Source organism: Gouania willdenowi, chromosome 1 (genome assembly GCF_900634775.1).
Source record: "Gouania willdenowi chromosome 1, fGouWil2.1, whole genome shotgun sequence".
Taxonomy (NCBI): Eukaryota; Metazoa; Chordata; class Actinopteri; order Blenniiformes; family Gobiesocidae; genus Gouania; species Gouania willdenowi.
The window spans coordinates 45,698,211-45,715,059 of NC_041044.1; the positions used below are offsets into that span (position 1 = coordinate 45,698,211).

At 38.8% G+C, this 16,849-nt stretch overlaps 1 protein-coding gene across 1 annotated transcript in view; it reads right to left on the reverse strand.

The window, feature by feature from the left end:
- Positions 1 to 1,218: 1,218 nt before the first annotated feature.
- kat14 (lysine acetyltransferase 14) overlaps positions 1,219 to 16,849 on the reverse strand; it is a 46,881-nt gene continuing 31,250 nt past the window's right edge. The window contains exons 9-11 of the mRNA XM_028433846.1: positions 16,445 to 16,620; positions 16,191 to 16,381; positions 1,219 to 1,441 (exon numbers count right to left, since the gene is read on the reverse strand). Coding sequence (XP_028289647.1) covers positions 1,268 to 1,441; positions 16,191 to 16,381; positions 16,445 to 16,620 — 541 coding nt within the window. The 3' untranslated portion in view covers positions 1,219 to 1,267. The remainder of the gene's footprint in view (positions 1,442 to 16,190; positions 16,382 to 16,444; positions 16,621 to 16,849) is intronic.

Genomic DNA, 16,849 nt, shown 5'->3' on the forward strand with positions numbered 1-16,849 from the left:
TCTCAATACTTTGTAATGTAGCCTTTGTTGACAATGACAGAGGTCAAACGTTTTCTGTAAGTCTTCATAAGGTTTTCACACACTGTTGCTGGTATGTTGGTCCATTCCTCCATGTAGATCTCCTCTAGAGCAGTGATGTTTTAGGGCTGTCGCTAGGCAACACAGACTTTCAACTCCCTTCAAAGATTTTCTATGGGGTTTCGATCTGGAGACTGGCTAGGCCACTCCAGGACCTTGAAATGCTTCTTACAAAGCCACTCCTTCGTTGCCAGGGCGATGTGTTTAAGATAATTGTCATGCTGAAAGACCAGCCACGTTTCATCTTCACTTGTTGATGGAAGGAGGTTTTCACTCAAAATCTCACGATACATGGTCTCATTCATTCTTTCCTTTACACGGATCAGACTTTGTTACTTTGGTCCCAGATCTCTGCAGGTCATTCACCAGGTCCCCCCGTGTGGTTCTGGGATTTTTGCTCACCGTTGTGATCATTTTGACCCCACGGGGTGAGATCTTGGAGCCCCAGATGGAGGGAGATTATCAGTGTCTTGTATGTCTTCCATTTTCTAATAATTGCTCCCACAGTTGATTTCTTCACACCAAGCTGTTTACCTATTGTAGACTCACTCTACCCAGCCTGGTGCAGGTCTACAGTTTAGTTTCTGGTGTCCTTTGACAGCTCTTTGGTCTTGGCCATAGTGGAGTTTGGAGTGTGACTGTTTGAGGTTGTGGACAGGTGTGTTTTATACTGATAACCAGTTCAAACAGGTTCCATTAATACAGGTAACGAGTGGAGGAGGAGCCTCTTAAAGAAGAAGTTACAGGTCTGTGAGAGACACAAATCTGGCTTGTTTGTAGATGACCAACTACTTATTTTACAGAGGAATTTACCAATTAATTCATTAAAAATCCAACAATGTGATTTTCTGGATTTTTTTCTTATGTTGTCTCTCATAGTTGAGGTTTATCTATGATGAAAATTACAGGCCTCTCTGTATGTCTATGGGTCAGGTTAGAACCATAATCATATTTACATGTTTGCTGTTGTAACGCGTGGCCTCGTTTCCGTGCACAGTTAAAATACGAGTTAGGGATTTTTATGAATTTCAAAATAATGATGCATAAACATAGATTTCTCAGAAACTCCAGATATCAGCTGTAATAACGTGTGTGTAACATGTTGTGTCACTTCTTTTGATGTAAATAAAGATGCTGCAGTTCACAGTGTACCTTTAATAACAAACAAACAAACAGACAAAGAGGCGTGTCAGCGGCGGAGGCGGAGCAGGAAGGCGTGCCGACACTCGCTGCTGTGAGCGGGAAAATATTTGTCGTAGAAATCCAGGATGAGCTCCTCAGCTTTGAAGCCAAACTTCTGGTAGAGCAACATGGCTGGATTACTGAGGGACACGTGGAGCGTCACGTCCTTCCCCATGCACGTCTGTGAGAGTCACAACATAACATGGTCACCAGACACACCAGTACACCCAGCTCATTGTTTCCTTTTAAACATCCATGACAACCTGCTACTAAACACTGATTAAAGCCTTGTTCAGTTTTTCACAATAAGATTATGTAGACTGTGTATTTCACAATAAGAGTAGGTGTAAGGTGTTTTTCACTAGGCGCTATATGCACGCTTCACTTCCATGTTTGAGTGAAGAGAAAAAAAACTTTTTGTTTCTTTAGTTTTCTACATTATTAAATGTTTGTGCAGCAGAAGAAGTCCATCTGCTGTGTTAGGGTTGGACACTGACGTCTCACCATTAAATGAGCAAAACGCTCATTTGAATAAGGGCGGTCTGCACCAGTTCTGCTTGTGCACTAATCATTGCTGCAATCTTAGTGAATTCCACGCAGCAGGTGAAGAAACTGTCACTGAAGGATTTCGGGACGAAACTGGATTATTTCAGATCTTTGTGAATCTGGCCCTCAGTGTGAGATGTCAGCTGTACCACGTCCTGTCACGCACTGAAACTGAGCAAAAGTGGCACAAACTTCTAACTACGGTTTGCATTCTTTTATTTTACATACAGTATTTATTGTTCTGTAGTAGTTGTCATCAGTCATTCTTCATGAGGGAGTAAAGCCTGTAGACAGTATGGTTGTTGTCGGATAAGGAATAAGATGTTGTTCACTTTTACATCAGCTCTCAAAAACACTCCAGTGGTGTAAATAGTTTAATGTGCTAACAAATAATATTAACTAGAGGAATCTTATTTTTAGTTCATCTTTTAGAATAAGTTTAGAACAACTCATAATTTTAGTTCTAGTAAATTTAGTTTTAAATCTGGTGGTACTTAAAAAAGCCACATGTTTTATTACATGGCACTTGGTGTGAAAACGTTTTTTTCCAACAATATTTATTATTTTTTTCTTTACAAAACAACCCTGGAACTAAATGATGCAATGTACAAAGATACAACAGAAAGGTACCAGATCAACCCACCATACGTTCCTACAGTGTGTACCAAAACAAAAGAAAGTAAGAATAAATGCAAGCATTCAGTATTTCATAAAATAAAGTAACAACAAACCAGACTAACAGTGAGGGAGTAAATAATAAAGTTAAGAAAGAAAATGAAAATCAAGGTAAAAACAGTCCCAATGGTTGAATAAACATGATTATTAATCATACGACATTGGAGAATATTACTTGTTAAATAATAATAAGGATTACTCTATTGTGGACATCATGTCCATATACAGTATGTGTGTTAGAAAGCCCCCCCTTTCTCCATCTACCAAACATAGGTAGTATTACGTATAGTTACAGTATATATTTGTTAGCCGTGAGGACAATTCTAATGAATTTGGTTTTTATTGACTTTGATCATAGATGTGTCACTCTTGGCTCTGCCTGAATGGTTACATCTGTATTATTATTAAACACTTTGAGTATAGACATTAAGTATGAATTCAGTCAAGTCCAAAACAACGTTTCTATTCCTGATTTGCATCTCGGGTATTGAGGTTGTATTTTGTGTAGCCTGTCAGGGGTACAGTATGTTCTATGAATAACATTGTGTTGTGTTATTTTATGTCTAGAATGAAAATAAAAACAGTGAAAAAACTAAAATAAAAACACTCCCATTCTTCAAAATTACCCTCCAGGTCTTCTTCCCATTTACATTTCACTTTTAGCTCCTCCCAACCTATAATCTGAGAGATTCCTAAGTAACAGTAGGATGTAAACGTACAAGTTTATCTAAAGGTTGTTCTTTTAGTGGTTGAAGATGTTAACGTCCAGTACTAAATGTGATCTCACTAGAGTCTGAGGCCTGTGAGCGAGACTTCCTCCTTGTGTCAGTGTGTAAAGTGTGTGTTAATGGCAGAGGAATAAAGCGTAGTGTGAGAAGACTTTACATGAGTTTACACAGTAGCAGTGACACTGAAGCCTAATGAGGCCTGACTGCTTTAAATAATACCTGCAGACAATCTGCATAAATGTATGGAAACCTTACTCGCTAAGTTGGAAGGAGTATTCTTAAGAAGCATACTCACACTTTGATATCCAGAGACAGTACTATGTCTATGTCTATTACAGATTAGACTTTGAGCAAAGATACAACCACATGAAAAAGTACAACATAAACTCCTGAACACGGCGTGTGTAACATTTAATAAGATATCTGCAATTCAATTACAACATGTCAAAATGACATTTTGACATGTTGAAATATATTTGTTACGTCTGAAAATGGCTTTACAGATATCTGGAATTAACATTTCAACATGTCACAATTACATTTGAACATGTTCAGTGAAAACTAAATTGCTACATGTCCACCAGACTTATTAAATGTTAAAAGGGTTTATCATAGCGTGTGTGGAGGAGAAGAATTAACAGTTAGCATTCACAGCGTGCACAAATTTGACTTTTGTTTCCATGGCGTCGGCTTTGAAGCTGATTTTTGGAGGAAGAATCAGTGGAGCAGGCAGTGAGACAAGATGCTGCGTTTTTCATGGAACAAAGTAAAAAAAAAATGGACAAATTCAAATAGAGCAACAAGTCAGAGCAGGAAAAGGCAGCCACGACAAAGTACAAATATGGTAAACAAACCATTGAGTATGTAGCATTGGGATAAAGACTGTCCCCATTGAAAGTTAGAAGAATGTAACATCACAGTGTTTACTAAAACAGTGGCTGAAGAGCAACAGAAAAGATCTAAAAGATCAGAATAAACTGCTACAAACAGAATTCACAAGCTGCAGATCTTCTAGATTTGGAGATGGTCATGTGGTGAAATCAAACAGAAAAGTGAAGATTCCTGCAAAAATAGGACAAACAAGATGTGACATAGAGACAGAAGTTGTTTCTGCTGATACTGTATGTCTTTATTGTTCAGCAAAATGTCTCTAAAAACAGCAGAAACTCTCTTAAATATGTTTAAGCAGCAAATGTCTCTTGAGTTCACTATTGTCTAAACATTAGAGACAGAAATACAAAAGTGAACTGTAATGAGAATGAAGTCCTCATCATCACAGCAGAGATGTCAAAAAAATAATAACAAAAACATAAGGTTCTCCTGAAGCTACACAAACAGTTTGGACACGCCTCTGCAGACCGTTACAAACGTTCATCCAGAGATCTGGAAATACTGACAAGGACGTCCCAGTCATTTTGCAGGAGATCATTTATGACTGTGAGACATGCAAAAGGTACAGCAGGGTCGACCTTTAGCCTCAGAGTACAGTGAGATGGAGGCTATGGATCTGTATGAGCTGGAACCTGGTGTATGGTACCTACTGTACACATCATACACCACTTCACACGCTTCAGCGCTGGAAACATGGTAAAGACCAAGAAACCCTCGGAGATCATCAACTCCTACTAAATGAGATGGAGACAGAACAACTCAGGTCCAGATGTTTAACATGTAGTAAAAATGATACTATTTAATCCGTAAACTTAAGTCAGAGAACGTTACAACAGTTGTCTTCAGTGATGCTTCACTGGATGGAGGTACACAGGGAGGGGCTTTAATCGCCCTCATGGGAAAAACAGGAAGGTTTTCTGTTTTGGTAATCTAAGAAAATCAGACGTGTAGTGAAAAGTACGTTAGCAGCAGCATTAATAATGCAATGTTTTTGGCTACATTATACGCTGAACTCACCACTCTTTTATCAGTGTTAATGATAATCATTCACTGATGTTCTTAAATCTACGTGTAAGCTTGATTTGCACACCTGACGACGGTGAGTACACGCTAAACTCAACCTAAGATTGGGAGAAGGCTAACCAGCTAACATGCCGCAGCCCACGAGAAGAAACGCAGCCGCAGAGGACTATGAGGAACTTAAAAAGTCCTTCGAAACTCTATCAGATGAAGTTACTGGAATAAAAGTGCAGCAGGATAAACTGGGACAATCAAAGTACAACAAAAACAACTCCTCGAGTTGATGGAGGAGGTTAAACAGCTGAGGATCGAAAATATGGAGAAAATTAAGACAATTGCGGACTTGGAGAAGAGAGTAGAGGATTTGGAGCAGTACACCAGGATCAGCGACGTTGTCATCACAGGGCTAAACATCAAGCCCAGGTCGTATGCCAAGGCTGTGACCGGCGTCAACGGGACGGAGCCCGACGAGCTGGAGGTGAGCTCCGCAGAGCAACAAGTAGCAGCCCTTCTCAAGTCCAAAGGGATCACACTGGATCTGGATGACGTCGAGGCCTGTCACCCTCTCCCTCGGAGGAGAGAGAACGACGTCCCAACTATAATCATGAGATTTGTCAATAGGAAAAAGAAAATTGCGTTGCTGAAACAAGGAAGGAACTTAAAAGGGACAAATGTGTACCTGAACGACCACTTAACGAAGAAGAATGGGGAAATTGCTTGAAAAGCCAGGTACCTTAGGAAGCAAAATAAGATCCAAAGCCTCTGGGTGAGTAACTGTAAAGTTTTTATCAAACTTAATGGAGCCCCCGAGCAAGCAAAGGTCTTGGTTGTAAGAAGTATGGAGGAGCTGAATAAATTTGACTGAGGTAAATGCAGGATCTATAACTTGATACCTACGAAAATGACATCCTTTTGCAACTCACTTACTAACAGTGACATAAGAATACTTCAGAGGATTATGGACAATGAACATCTGAAGATGGGGTTAAATGACACCAATTTCAATGAACATGATCCAGACTTTGAAATGGACCCTGATAATATGTTTTTTTCACTTCATGACATTGTTTGTAAATATTATTCAGAGAAAGAATACAATATGATCAATTCAGATGAGAATTTGTCATTTATACACTTCAACAGCAGAAGTATGTATGCAAACTTTAACCACATAAAAGAATATTTACAGTATTGTAGCAATATCAGAAACATGGTTTAAGGAAAACAAATGTATTCAATTTGAAATGGATGGTTACGATCTGAACTATGTGAATAGAGAAAATAAGGTGTGGCTATATATGTCCATACTTCAATTAAGTACAAACAAGTGGACAGTATGTCACTAACAATAAGTGATGTACTAGATTGTGTCACAATCGAAATCTCTTGTGAAAAGAAAAAAAATATAATCATCAGTTGCATATTTGACCACCGGGTTCAAGTATCGAAATATTCACTGAATGGATAGAGAAACTGTATTCCAACATAAATAAAACACTATTCATTTGTGGTGATTTTAATATAGATTTGATGAATCCAAATAAACATGCAGTAACAGATGAATTTGTGAATCGAATGCACAGTATGAACCTATTTCCGACTATAACTCGGCCCAGTAGAGTTACAGAAAATAGTGCCACACTCATAGACAATATTTTTACGAATATGATAGAATATATTAAAGCCAGTGGACTAATGATATGTGACATATCTGACCATTTACCAGTTTTTGCAATTTATGATGATAACTATAAAAAGAAAGTAATTAGTCAAAATCCTGTTTATGTACGGTTAAGATCAGAGGATGCAATAAATACATTTAAAACTGACCTAATAAAACAAAGCTGGAATTGTGTGTATGCAGAGGGAAATGTGGATAAAGCCTATGATATATTTTTAGAACGGTTTTGTTCACTGTACAACAGGCATTGCCCCGAGCAACAATATTATACAAAGAAGAAACTTCTGAAATGTCCCTGGTTAACGAAAGGCTTAATAAATGCATGTAAAAAGAAAAATTATTTATATAGAAAGTTTATAAAACAGCGGACAAAAGAAGCTGAAAATTGCTACAAATCGTATAAGAACAAATTAACAAATATTATAAGAGTAAACAAGAAAAAGTACTACACAGATAGATGAAATGAGAATAGAAGCAGTATGAAAGGGATTTGGGGCATATTAAATGGGTTATTGAAAGCTAACCAAAGGAAGAAGTCATATCCAGATTCCTTTGTTATCAACAATGAAGAAAACTCAGATATGCAGCATATAGCAAATAAATTTAATGACTTTTTTGTGAACATTGGACCAGAATTGGCAGAGAAAATTCCAAAGCACAGTAATGATAAACTGAATGAATCAATTATAGAATGGAATCCAAAGACCATTTTTCTCTCTTGTGTAAATGAGTTTGAGATCCTTAACATTGTTAATAAATGTAAAAACAAATCCTCATTGATTGTCATGGCTTAGATATGATAATAGTGAAAAAAGTAATCGACACTATTGTAAAACCCTTAACTTATATATGTAACCTGTCTCTTCAAACTGGAACGTTCCCCAATAAAATGAAAATCACTAAAGTAATACCCTTATACAAAGATGGATCCAAAAACATCTTCACTAACTATCGACCAGTCTCTCTGCTCCCCCAACTTTCAAAAATATTAGAAAAAGTTTTTAGCAAAAGGATGGAAAAATGTATTGATACATGTGGGATATTGAATGAGAGTCAATATGGCTTTAGAGAAAAGAGATCTACTACAATGGCAATTCTGGAAGTGGTGGAAGAAATAACTACAAATCTTGATAAGAAGAAATTTGCAATTGGAATATTTATTGATTTAAAGAAGGCCTTTGACACAATAAATCATTCAATTTTACTTAATAAATTAGAAAAATATGGTATTCGAGGAGTGGCTGGGAGCTGGATGCAGAGCTATTTAACAGAGAGACAGCAGTTTGTTAAGATGGGGGAGTGGGAGTCAAAATGTCAGAACATAGTTTGTGGTGTTCCTCAAGGATCTATATTGGGTCCTAAATTGTTCAATCTCTATATAAACGATGTATTCAATGTGTCTAAAGTGTTAAGAATGATATTATTTGCTGACGACACCAATATTTTTTATTCTAATGATAATTTCAACAATCTCATTGATATAGCAAAATTGGAATTGACTAAGATAAAATCATGGATGGATATTAATAAGCTTTCACTAAACTTAAATAAAACTAAAGTAATGATGTTTGGTAAATTTAAATATCAGGATCGGGTAATCTCTATAAATGATATTACAATAGAAAAGGTGTCTGAAAACAAATTTTTGGGGATGATTATTGATGATAAACTGAATTGGAAACCGCACATCAGACACCTTCAAAATAAAATCTCAAAAAGTATTGCAGTGATTAATCAAACTAAGCATGTGCTGGAGTATAAAGCGCTTCATCTGCTGTACTGTTCTTTGGTCATGTCGTATCTGACATATGGTATAGAAATTTGGGGTAACAATTACAAAAGTTCATTACATTCCCTTTTCATACTCCAGAAACGAGCAATCAGAACAATTAATAAGGCTGGATATTATGAGCACTCCAACAAATTATTTCTGCAATCTAAGCTATTAAAACTGTATGATTTAGTTGACTTTTATACGGTACAACTGTTATACAAAGCTACAAAATCATTCTTACCAGATAAAATTCAAGAACTATTTGAATGAAGAGAAGATGATTATGATCTAAGAGGATGTATGATCTTTAAAGTGCAGATGGTGGTCTGGGGTCTGGCTTTGGAATAGGTTAGAGGAAGATCTTAAGCAGTGTCCAACTCTTTTCAAATTCAAGAAAAAGTATAAAGAAAAAGTTTTACTTGAATATAGTGCCGATGAAAGGATTTAAATTCTATTTGTTACGTAAACAGTTGCATGATGCAGAAGCTGTACATGCGCCTGGTTATGGATATCATTATGTTGCTTGATTATTTCTTCGGATGGAAAATGTAACCACTATTTTTGTTTACGCAAGAGTATAGTAAAACTGTGAAAGTACTGTATGGATAAAATACTCTAAGAAGTAAAATTATTTTCAAAAGTTACTCAAGTTCATGTACGTGAGTAAATGTAATTGAGTACTTCCCGCCACTGGAATTGATTTATTTATTTTTTTTTCCTTTTTAATTATTATTTAGAATATAAGCGGATTGTGCAATATGACCAGGAAATGTAACCGTTTATTATATTGATTACGGGATAGGCGTATATAAGCTTTTGGCTTCAGCCTATTCCCTTTTTGAGCTACTGTAACAGAATAATGTGAATGTGAATGTTGTAGGAATGTAAAATGTAAATTGCTCAAAAATAAATAAAATCAATCAATCAATATAAAAACATTTGGTTTACATTTTAAATCCTGGTTGCATGATCAGGCTCCTCCCTCCTACAGTAGAGACTTGTTGTGTCCTTGTACCTCCTCTCAGAGGCTGAGATCTTTGGTCAGAACCTGCTCATGGTCCCTCCTACTGGTTTCAGGACCAGAGGAGATTGTTCTAGAACGATCTTCTGCTTCTTTGTGTTCACTTTATTCTGTTAATGTTTCTAAGAACAAACTGAAAACCTCTTTGTTTCAGAAAGTGTTTTAATTCCAGTGGATTAAGAGTTGTTTTATGAACATGTTTTGACTGTAAATGTACTTTGTATTTTCATTGTAATTCTGTGATTTCTCTGTCAGTGAAAGATGTTATAAAAATAAACATTATTTATCCATTTACTTATAAAACAGGTCACAGAGAAGAGACTGAGGTTAGAAAAGAGCAGCATTAAAGAGCTACAGGCTAATAATAATAAACTGACTGTTTATCTTCTCATGCTGCTTAAAGCACTGGATGATGATGATGTTTGTTTACTGTTGACTGGATGTTTTATTTGACTTTTCTTTTAAGAAAGAGGAAGATTGTTAACTTTTGGTAAAAATGTGTTGATGACTTCCTCCTGGTATCAGTGTGTGAGGTGGAGGAACAAGAACGTTGTGTACAGAAGATGTTCCCTCTGTGTCTAACATGGAGGTATTTAAAAAAATGGGTGCGTGGTTTTGTTAATACCCAATAATATAGGTATCAGCTCTTTATGATGGTGTATCCATGTGAGCCTGGTGACTAATAGCTTTTTTAAGTGTTACATTCACAGTCATCTGTTCATTCTGTTCTTCATTCAAAGTAGGTTTAATGACTTCAATAGATGGTCATTTTCTATTTTATTTCCTCCAGGGAGTTTAGAGAAGTGTTTTATAGAATTCTCCAAACACTTTATGAATGTCACAGTTTAATTTTTGTCACTGTATTGTCTACAATTTTCTTTTTTTAATTTCTATGCTAATATTTTCCTTGACTTTGATCTACTTTCATAGTATTTTTGTTTCAAAAACATGAGTTTCTTTTTCACCTCTTGAGTATTCAGGAGGTTAATTTCTTTAAACAGATTTTAATTATTTAAAAATGTCTGATAAACGAGTCTGTTTGTGTTTTTGTTCCAATTCTTTTAAATGTTTTTGTAGGTCACACAGAAAACACCTTGGAGGAGGCCTGAGATAATGCAGAATAGATGTTAACCCAGGTCAGATAGCCCCTCACGTACTGTCAGCTGGAAAATGCAATGAATTTGCTGTAAATTTCAATGAAAAAATACAATCAATAAAGTCAAATATCAGAATAAACCAGCAAAATAGTGGTTACGTAAAGTGTTCAGACCAGTTTAAAATTTTCACTCTTTGTTTTATTGCAGACATTTGCTAAAATCAAAAAAGTTCATTTTATTTCTCATTAATGCACAGTGTGTATTAAACATGTGTTTAATGAAACTGATTGATTGATTATTAAAGGCCACATCTGTCTATATAAGACCTTACAGCTCACAGTGCATGTCAGAGCAAATGACAATCATGAGGTTGAAGGAACTGTCCAAGGAGCTCAGAGACAGAAATGTGGTAAGACAAAGATCTGGACAAGGTTACAGAAGAATTTCTGCAGCACTCAAGGTTCCTAAGAGCACAGTGGCCTCCATAATCCTTAAATAGAAGAAGTTTGGAACGACCAGAACTCTTCCTAGACCTGGTCGTCCAGACAAACTGAACAATCGTGTGAGAAGAGCCTTGGTGAGAGAGGTAAAGAAGAACCCAAAGATCACTGTGGCTGAGCTCCAGAGATGCAGTATGGAGATAGTAGAAAGTTCCACAAAGTCAACTATCACTGCAGCCCTCCACCAGTCAGGGCTTTATGGTAGAGTGACCCAATGGAAGCTTCTCCTCAGTGTAAGACATATGAAAGCCTGCATAGAGTTTGTCAAAAAACACATGAAAGACTCTCAGACTATGAGAAATAAGATTCTCTGATCAGACCAAGGTTGAACTTTTTGGTGTTAATTCTAAGTGGTATGTGTGGAGAAAACCAGTCACTGCTCATCACCTGCCCAATACAGTCCCAACAGTGAAACATGGTGGTGGTAGCATCATGCTATAAGGGTGTTTTTCAGCTGCAGGGACAGGACGACTGGTTGCAATTGAAGGAAAGATGAATGTGACCAAGTACAGAGATATCCTGGAAGAAAACCTCTTCCAGAGTTCTCAGGACCTCAGACTGGGCTGAAGGTTCACCTTCAACAAGACAATGACCCTAAGCACACAGCTACAATAACAAAGGAGTGGCTTCAGAACAACTCTGTGACCATTGTTGACTGGTCCAACCAGAGCCCTGACCTAAACCCTACTGATCATCTCTGGAGAGACCTGAAAATGTCTGTCCACCAATGTTCACCATCCAACCTGACAGAACTGGAGAAGATCTACAAGAAGAATGTCAGATGATCCCCAAATCCTGGTGTGGAAAACTTCATCATTCCCAAGAAGACTCATGTCTGTACGAGCTCAGAAGATGTTTCTACTCAATACTGAGCAAAGGGTCTGAATACTTATGACCATGTGATATTTGACTTTTTCTTTTTAATACATTTACAAACATTTCTACATGTCTGTGTTTTTCTGTCCAGATGTGGTGCTGAGTGTGCATTAATGAGAAATAAAATCAACTTTTAGATTTTAACAAATGGCTGCAATAAAACAAAGAGTGAAACATTTAAATCAATCAATCAATCTTTTATTTGTATAGCGCCAAATCATAACCAATGGTATCTCAAGACACTTTACAGTAGAGCAGTCTTAAGGATACACACATATGCATATATATTGGAGTGTTTTTGAAGCTGCATCAGACAACCTAGATGAACTGACTGATACTGTGACATCTTACATCAGCTTCTGTGAGGACATGTGTGTGCAGACCAAGACTTTCTGCACATACAACAACAACAAACCCTGGTTCACACCTCAACTCAGGATGCTGAGTCAGGCTAAGGAGGAAGCCTACAGGAGTGGGGACAGGGACCTGTTCAGGCAAGCCAAGTACACACTATCCAGGGAGATCAAAGTAGCCAAGAGGTGCTACACTGAGAAGCTAAAACAAAGCTTCTCAAACAAAGATCCCTCTGCAGTGTGGAAAAGCCTACATGAAGTTACCAACTATAGGAAACCCTCCCCCCACCCTACTGGTAACAAAAGACTAGCTAGAGACCTGAACAGCTTCTACTGCAGGTTTTCACACCCACCCCCCAGCTCATTAGCATCAGCCCATCACCTGGACTCTGCCCTTCCTGCTCCCCCTACTCCCCCCCCCCACCTCACCCTCTGTCCCCCCACCTGCCCTGAAGATCAATGACAGAGATGTGTGCCAGCTTTTCAAAAAACAAAAGATCAAAAAGTCTCCAGGACCAGACGGAGTGTCTCCTTCCTGCCTGAAAGCCTGTGCTGAGCAGCTGGTCCACATCTTCACACGGATCTTCAACACATCACTGGAGCTGTGTGAAGTACCTTCCTGCTTCAAAAGTTCCAGCATCATCCCAGTCCCCAAGAAACCTGCCATCACAGGACTTAATGACTATCGACCCATTGCTCTGACGTCCGTAGTCATGAAGTCCTTTGAGAGGCTGGTTCTGAGCCACCTGAAAAAGATCACAGGACCCCTGCTGGACCCCCTGCAGTTTGCCTATCGGGCAAACAGGTCAGTAGAGGATGCAGTTAACATTGGTCTGAACTACATCCTGCACCACCTCGACTCCCCAGGGACCTACGCTAGGATCCTGTTTGTGGATTTCAGCTCTGCGTTCAACACCATCATCCCGGACATCCTTCACCAGAAACTCACCCAGCTCACAGTGCCGGCCTCCACCTGTCAGTGGATCACCAACTTCCTGACTGACAGGAAGCAGCAAGTAAGGCTGGGAAGCATCACATCCATCACCCGGTCACTCAGCACTGGCGCCCCCCAGGGGTGTGTTCTCTCCCCACTGCTATTCTCCCTCTACACCAATGACTGCACCTCAGGGGACCCCTCTGTGAAACTCCTGAAGTTTGCAGACGACACCACCATCATCGGTCTCATCAGGGATGGGGACGAGTCTGCCTTCAGACGGGAGGTGGAACAGCTGGATCTCTGGTGCAGTCAGAAACATCTGGAACTGAACCCACTCAAGACTGTGGAGATGACAGTGGACTTCAGAAGAAATCCCCCCCCACTCCCCCCCCTTACCATTCTGAATAGGGAATTGGCTACCATGGACTCCTTCAGGTTCTTGGGATCCACAATCTCACAGGACCTGAAGTGGACCTCCCACATAGACACAACCAGGAAAAAGGCACAGCAGAGGATGTACTTCCTGCGTCAGCTGAGGAAGTTCAACCTGCCCCAGGAGCTGCTGATCATGTTCTACACCTCCATCATTCAGTCTGTTCTGTGCACCTCCATCACTGTCTGGTTTGGATCTACAACCAAACTAGACAGACACAGACTACAAAGGATAGTCAGGACTGTAGAAAAGATCATTGGTGTTGATCTGCCCTCCATCCAAGACTTATACCTGTCCAGGGTCAGAAAACGGGCAGGTAGCATCACTGCAGACCCCTCCCACCCTGCACACAATCTGTTTAAACTCCTCCCCTCTGGCAGACGCTACAGATCACTGTACGCCAAAACAACCCGCTATTAAAACAGTTTCTTCCCTCAGGCTGTCACTGTGATCAACACTATACAGTCAAAGAGAGTCAGTCCTGTTTCTGTTACTGTGAAATAACCTGGAACTAAACATATCAACCCTGGAACAACCTGTCACTGTGAATGTTGATGTACATACCTTTAATTTAAATGTTCTCCTGCACTACTTATCAATGCTCTACTGCACTATTTTCCTTTTATTATTATTATATTTTATTATTATCTTTCTTTTCTATTATTTTTTTTCCTTCTTTTATCTTATTTTTTTTAATTTTTATTTTGTATTTGTTTATTTTTTTTATACTATTATTATTATTATTATTATTATTATTATCATCATCTTATTATTTGCACATTCTAGTCTAACTACTGTTTATATTTATACTTATGTTTATACTTATTATCATCTTTTCTAGTTGATTGTTTATTATTGAATGTTTCACTATTGGAGAGAGCACAGTTGACCGAGTCAAATTCCTCGTGTGTACAACATGCACTTGGCCAATAAAGATGATTCTGATTCTGATATACACATACATATGTATCCCACACCCAACATGGGGTCTGAATATTTTCTCTACCCTCTGTATTACAGTGTTATTATAGTGTTATTACAGTGTTATTACAGTGTTATTACAGTGAACCCAACAACACTAGAAACTGTTCAGCAGCTGAATCCATCAACGTGTTGCCTTGACACAAAACCCTCAAACTTCTTTAAAACTGTTGTAAAGTCATTTATCACTGATTAGTATCAGATAATTAACTGATCATTCCAATCAGGCACCGTACCAAAATCCCTGAAAGTAGCTGCTGTGAAACCTCTGTTAAAAAGAGAACACTGGATGCCTCTATACTGGCTAACTATAGACCAATCAGAACCTTCCATTCATGGCTAAGATCATTGAGAAGGTGGTCTTCAACCAACTGAGTCAATTCTTAACATTCAACAAAATATTTGATAAATTTCAGTCAGGTTTTGGTTCTCATCACATCACAGAAACTGATCTGATCAAAGTGATCAATGACATAAGGTTGAACACTGATTCAGGAAAAGTATCTGTTCTCATTCTATTGGATCTAAGTCTGCATTTGACACTGTAGATCATACAATGTTGTTGCACAGATTGTAAACATGGGTTGGACTAAATGTTAAAGTAATGGTTTAAGTTCTACTTGGAGGATCAAAGTTATTTTGTAAACTTTGTAAACTTTGAATCTGACAGATTACCAATGTCCTGTGGGGTCTGATTGACTCAGATCTGACATTCAGCATCAAATCTATCACAAAAACATCTTCTACCACCTAAAGAATGTGTGTGTGTGTGTGTTTTTATGGTTTAAATGATCCACTTATGAATGTAGACTTATTCAAGGAGGTAACGCTTTAATTTTGCCCCGATACGTTTAGGAAGCCTCTCTCTGCATCTGTCTCACTGTAGCGAGAGGGAGGGGCTACTGTCTCACTGTAGCAAGAGGGAGGGGCTACTGTCTCACTGTAACGAGAGGGAGGGGCTACTGTCTCACTGTAACGAGAGGGAGGGGCTACTGTCTCACTGTAACGAGAGGGAGGGGCTACTGTCTCACTGTAACGAGAGGGAGGGGCTACTGTCTCAGCTCTACAGACTGAAGGACAGGAGAGTTTTTTTAACTCTGAGCGACGAGGTCACGCTTGACCTTGTCGCTCAAATCACACACGTCATGTCGCTTGAGGGGAGATAACTTGAGGTTGTGTCATTTACTTTGATTTGAATGTGACGTAACGACAACTGATGAACACATGTGTTCCTGAACATAGAATCGTTTTTAGGCATTTAATAAATGATATTTAATATTTAATTCTTGTATCCTATATAAGTGCACTGCATTTTTTAAAACTGAAAACGTTGCTATTTTTACGACCCGGCGGTATACAGTATTACCGTTTTACCGCCCAAGCCTACTGCGAGTGGTGTTTTTCACAATAAGAGTACCTGTATGAGGTGGTAGATGATGAAGGTACCGATGCCGGAGCGTCTCCACTCAGGGTGAACAAGCAGAAATGAAATGTAGGCTTCGTTAAACTTGACGTCTGGAACCATGAAACCAAAGCCGACCACAACCTTCCTGTAGAGGGCGACCACGCTGAAGTCTGGGTACTGGAGGCTCTCTGATAGGTCCACACCTACAGGGGGGTCAGAGGTCATTATGGATCACCATGCCGCCCTCTTCCTCAGCTCTTCCTCACCTGGCCAGAAGCTGTGCTGACACATGCTGTTGACTGAGGGGATGTGGGCGGGGCTTATGTAGCAGTAATCAATAGGAGCCTCAGGTCCTGGACTCCAGCCTGGATCTGATCGATGAGCAAACGCTCGTATCTCAGCCAATAGACGCATCTTAAGAGGCCGACTCTCATAGTCCCTCCTGGAACACACACACACAAGTGGTGGTAAGCTACAGCTGCCCTCTGACCACCAACATTCATACGAGGCAGTGTGTGTAAAGTGCCTTGCTCAAGGACTAGTGTTTGGAATAACGGCATTTAAAATAACAGCATTTGTTTTCCAGTAACGGGTAATCTAAATAATTATTTTTTACGCCGTTACAACGTTGTTATCGTTACTGAACGTTAAATGTGGTGCGTTACATGTAT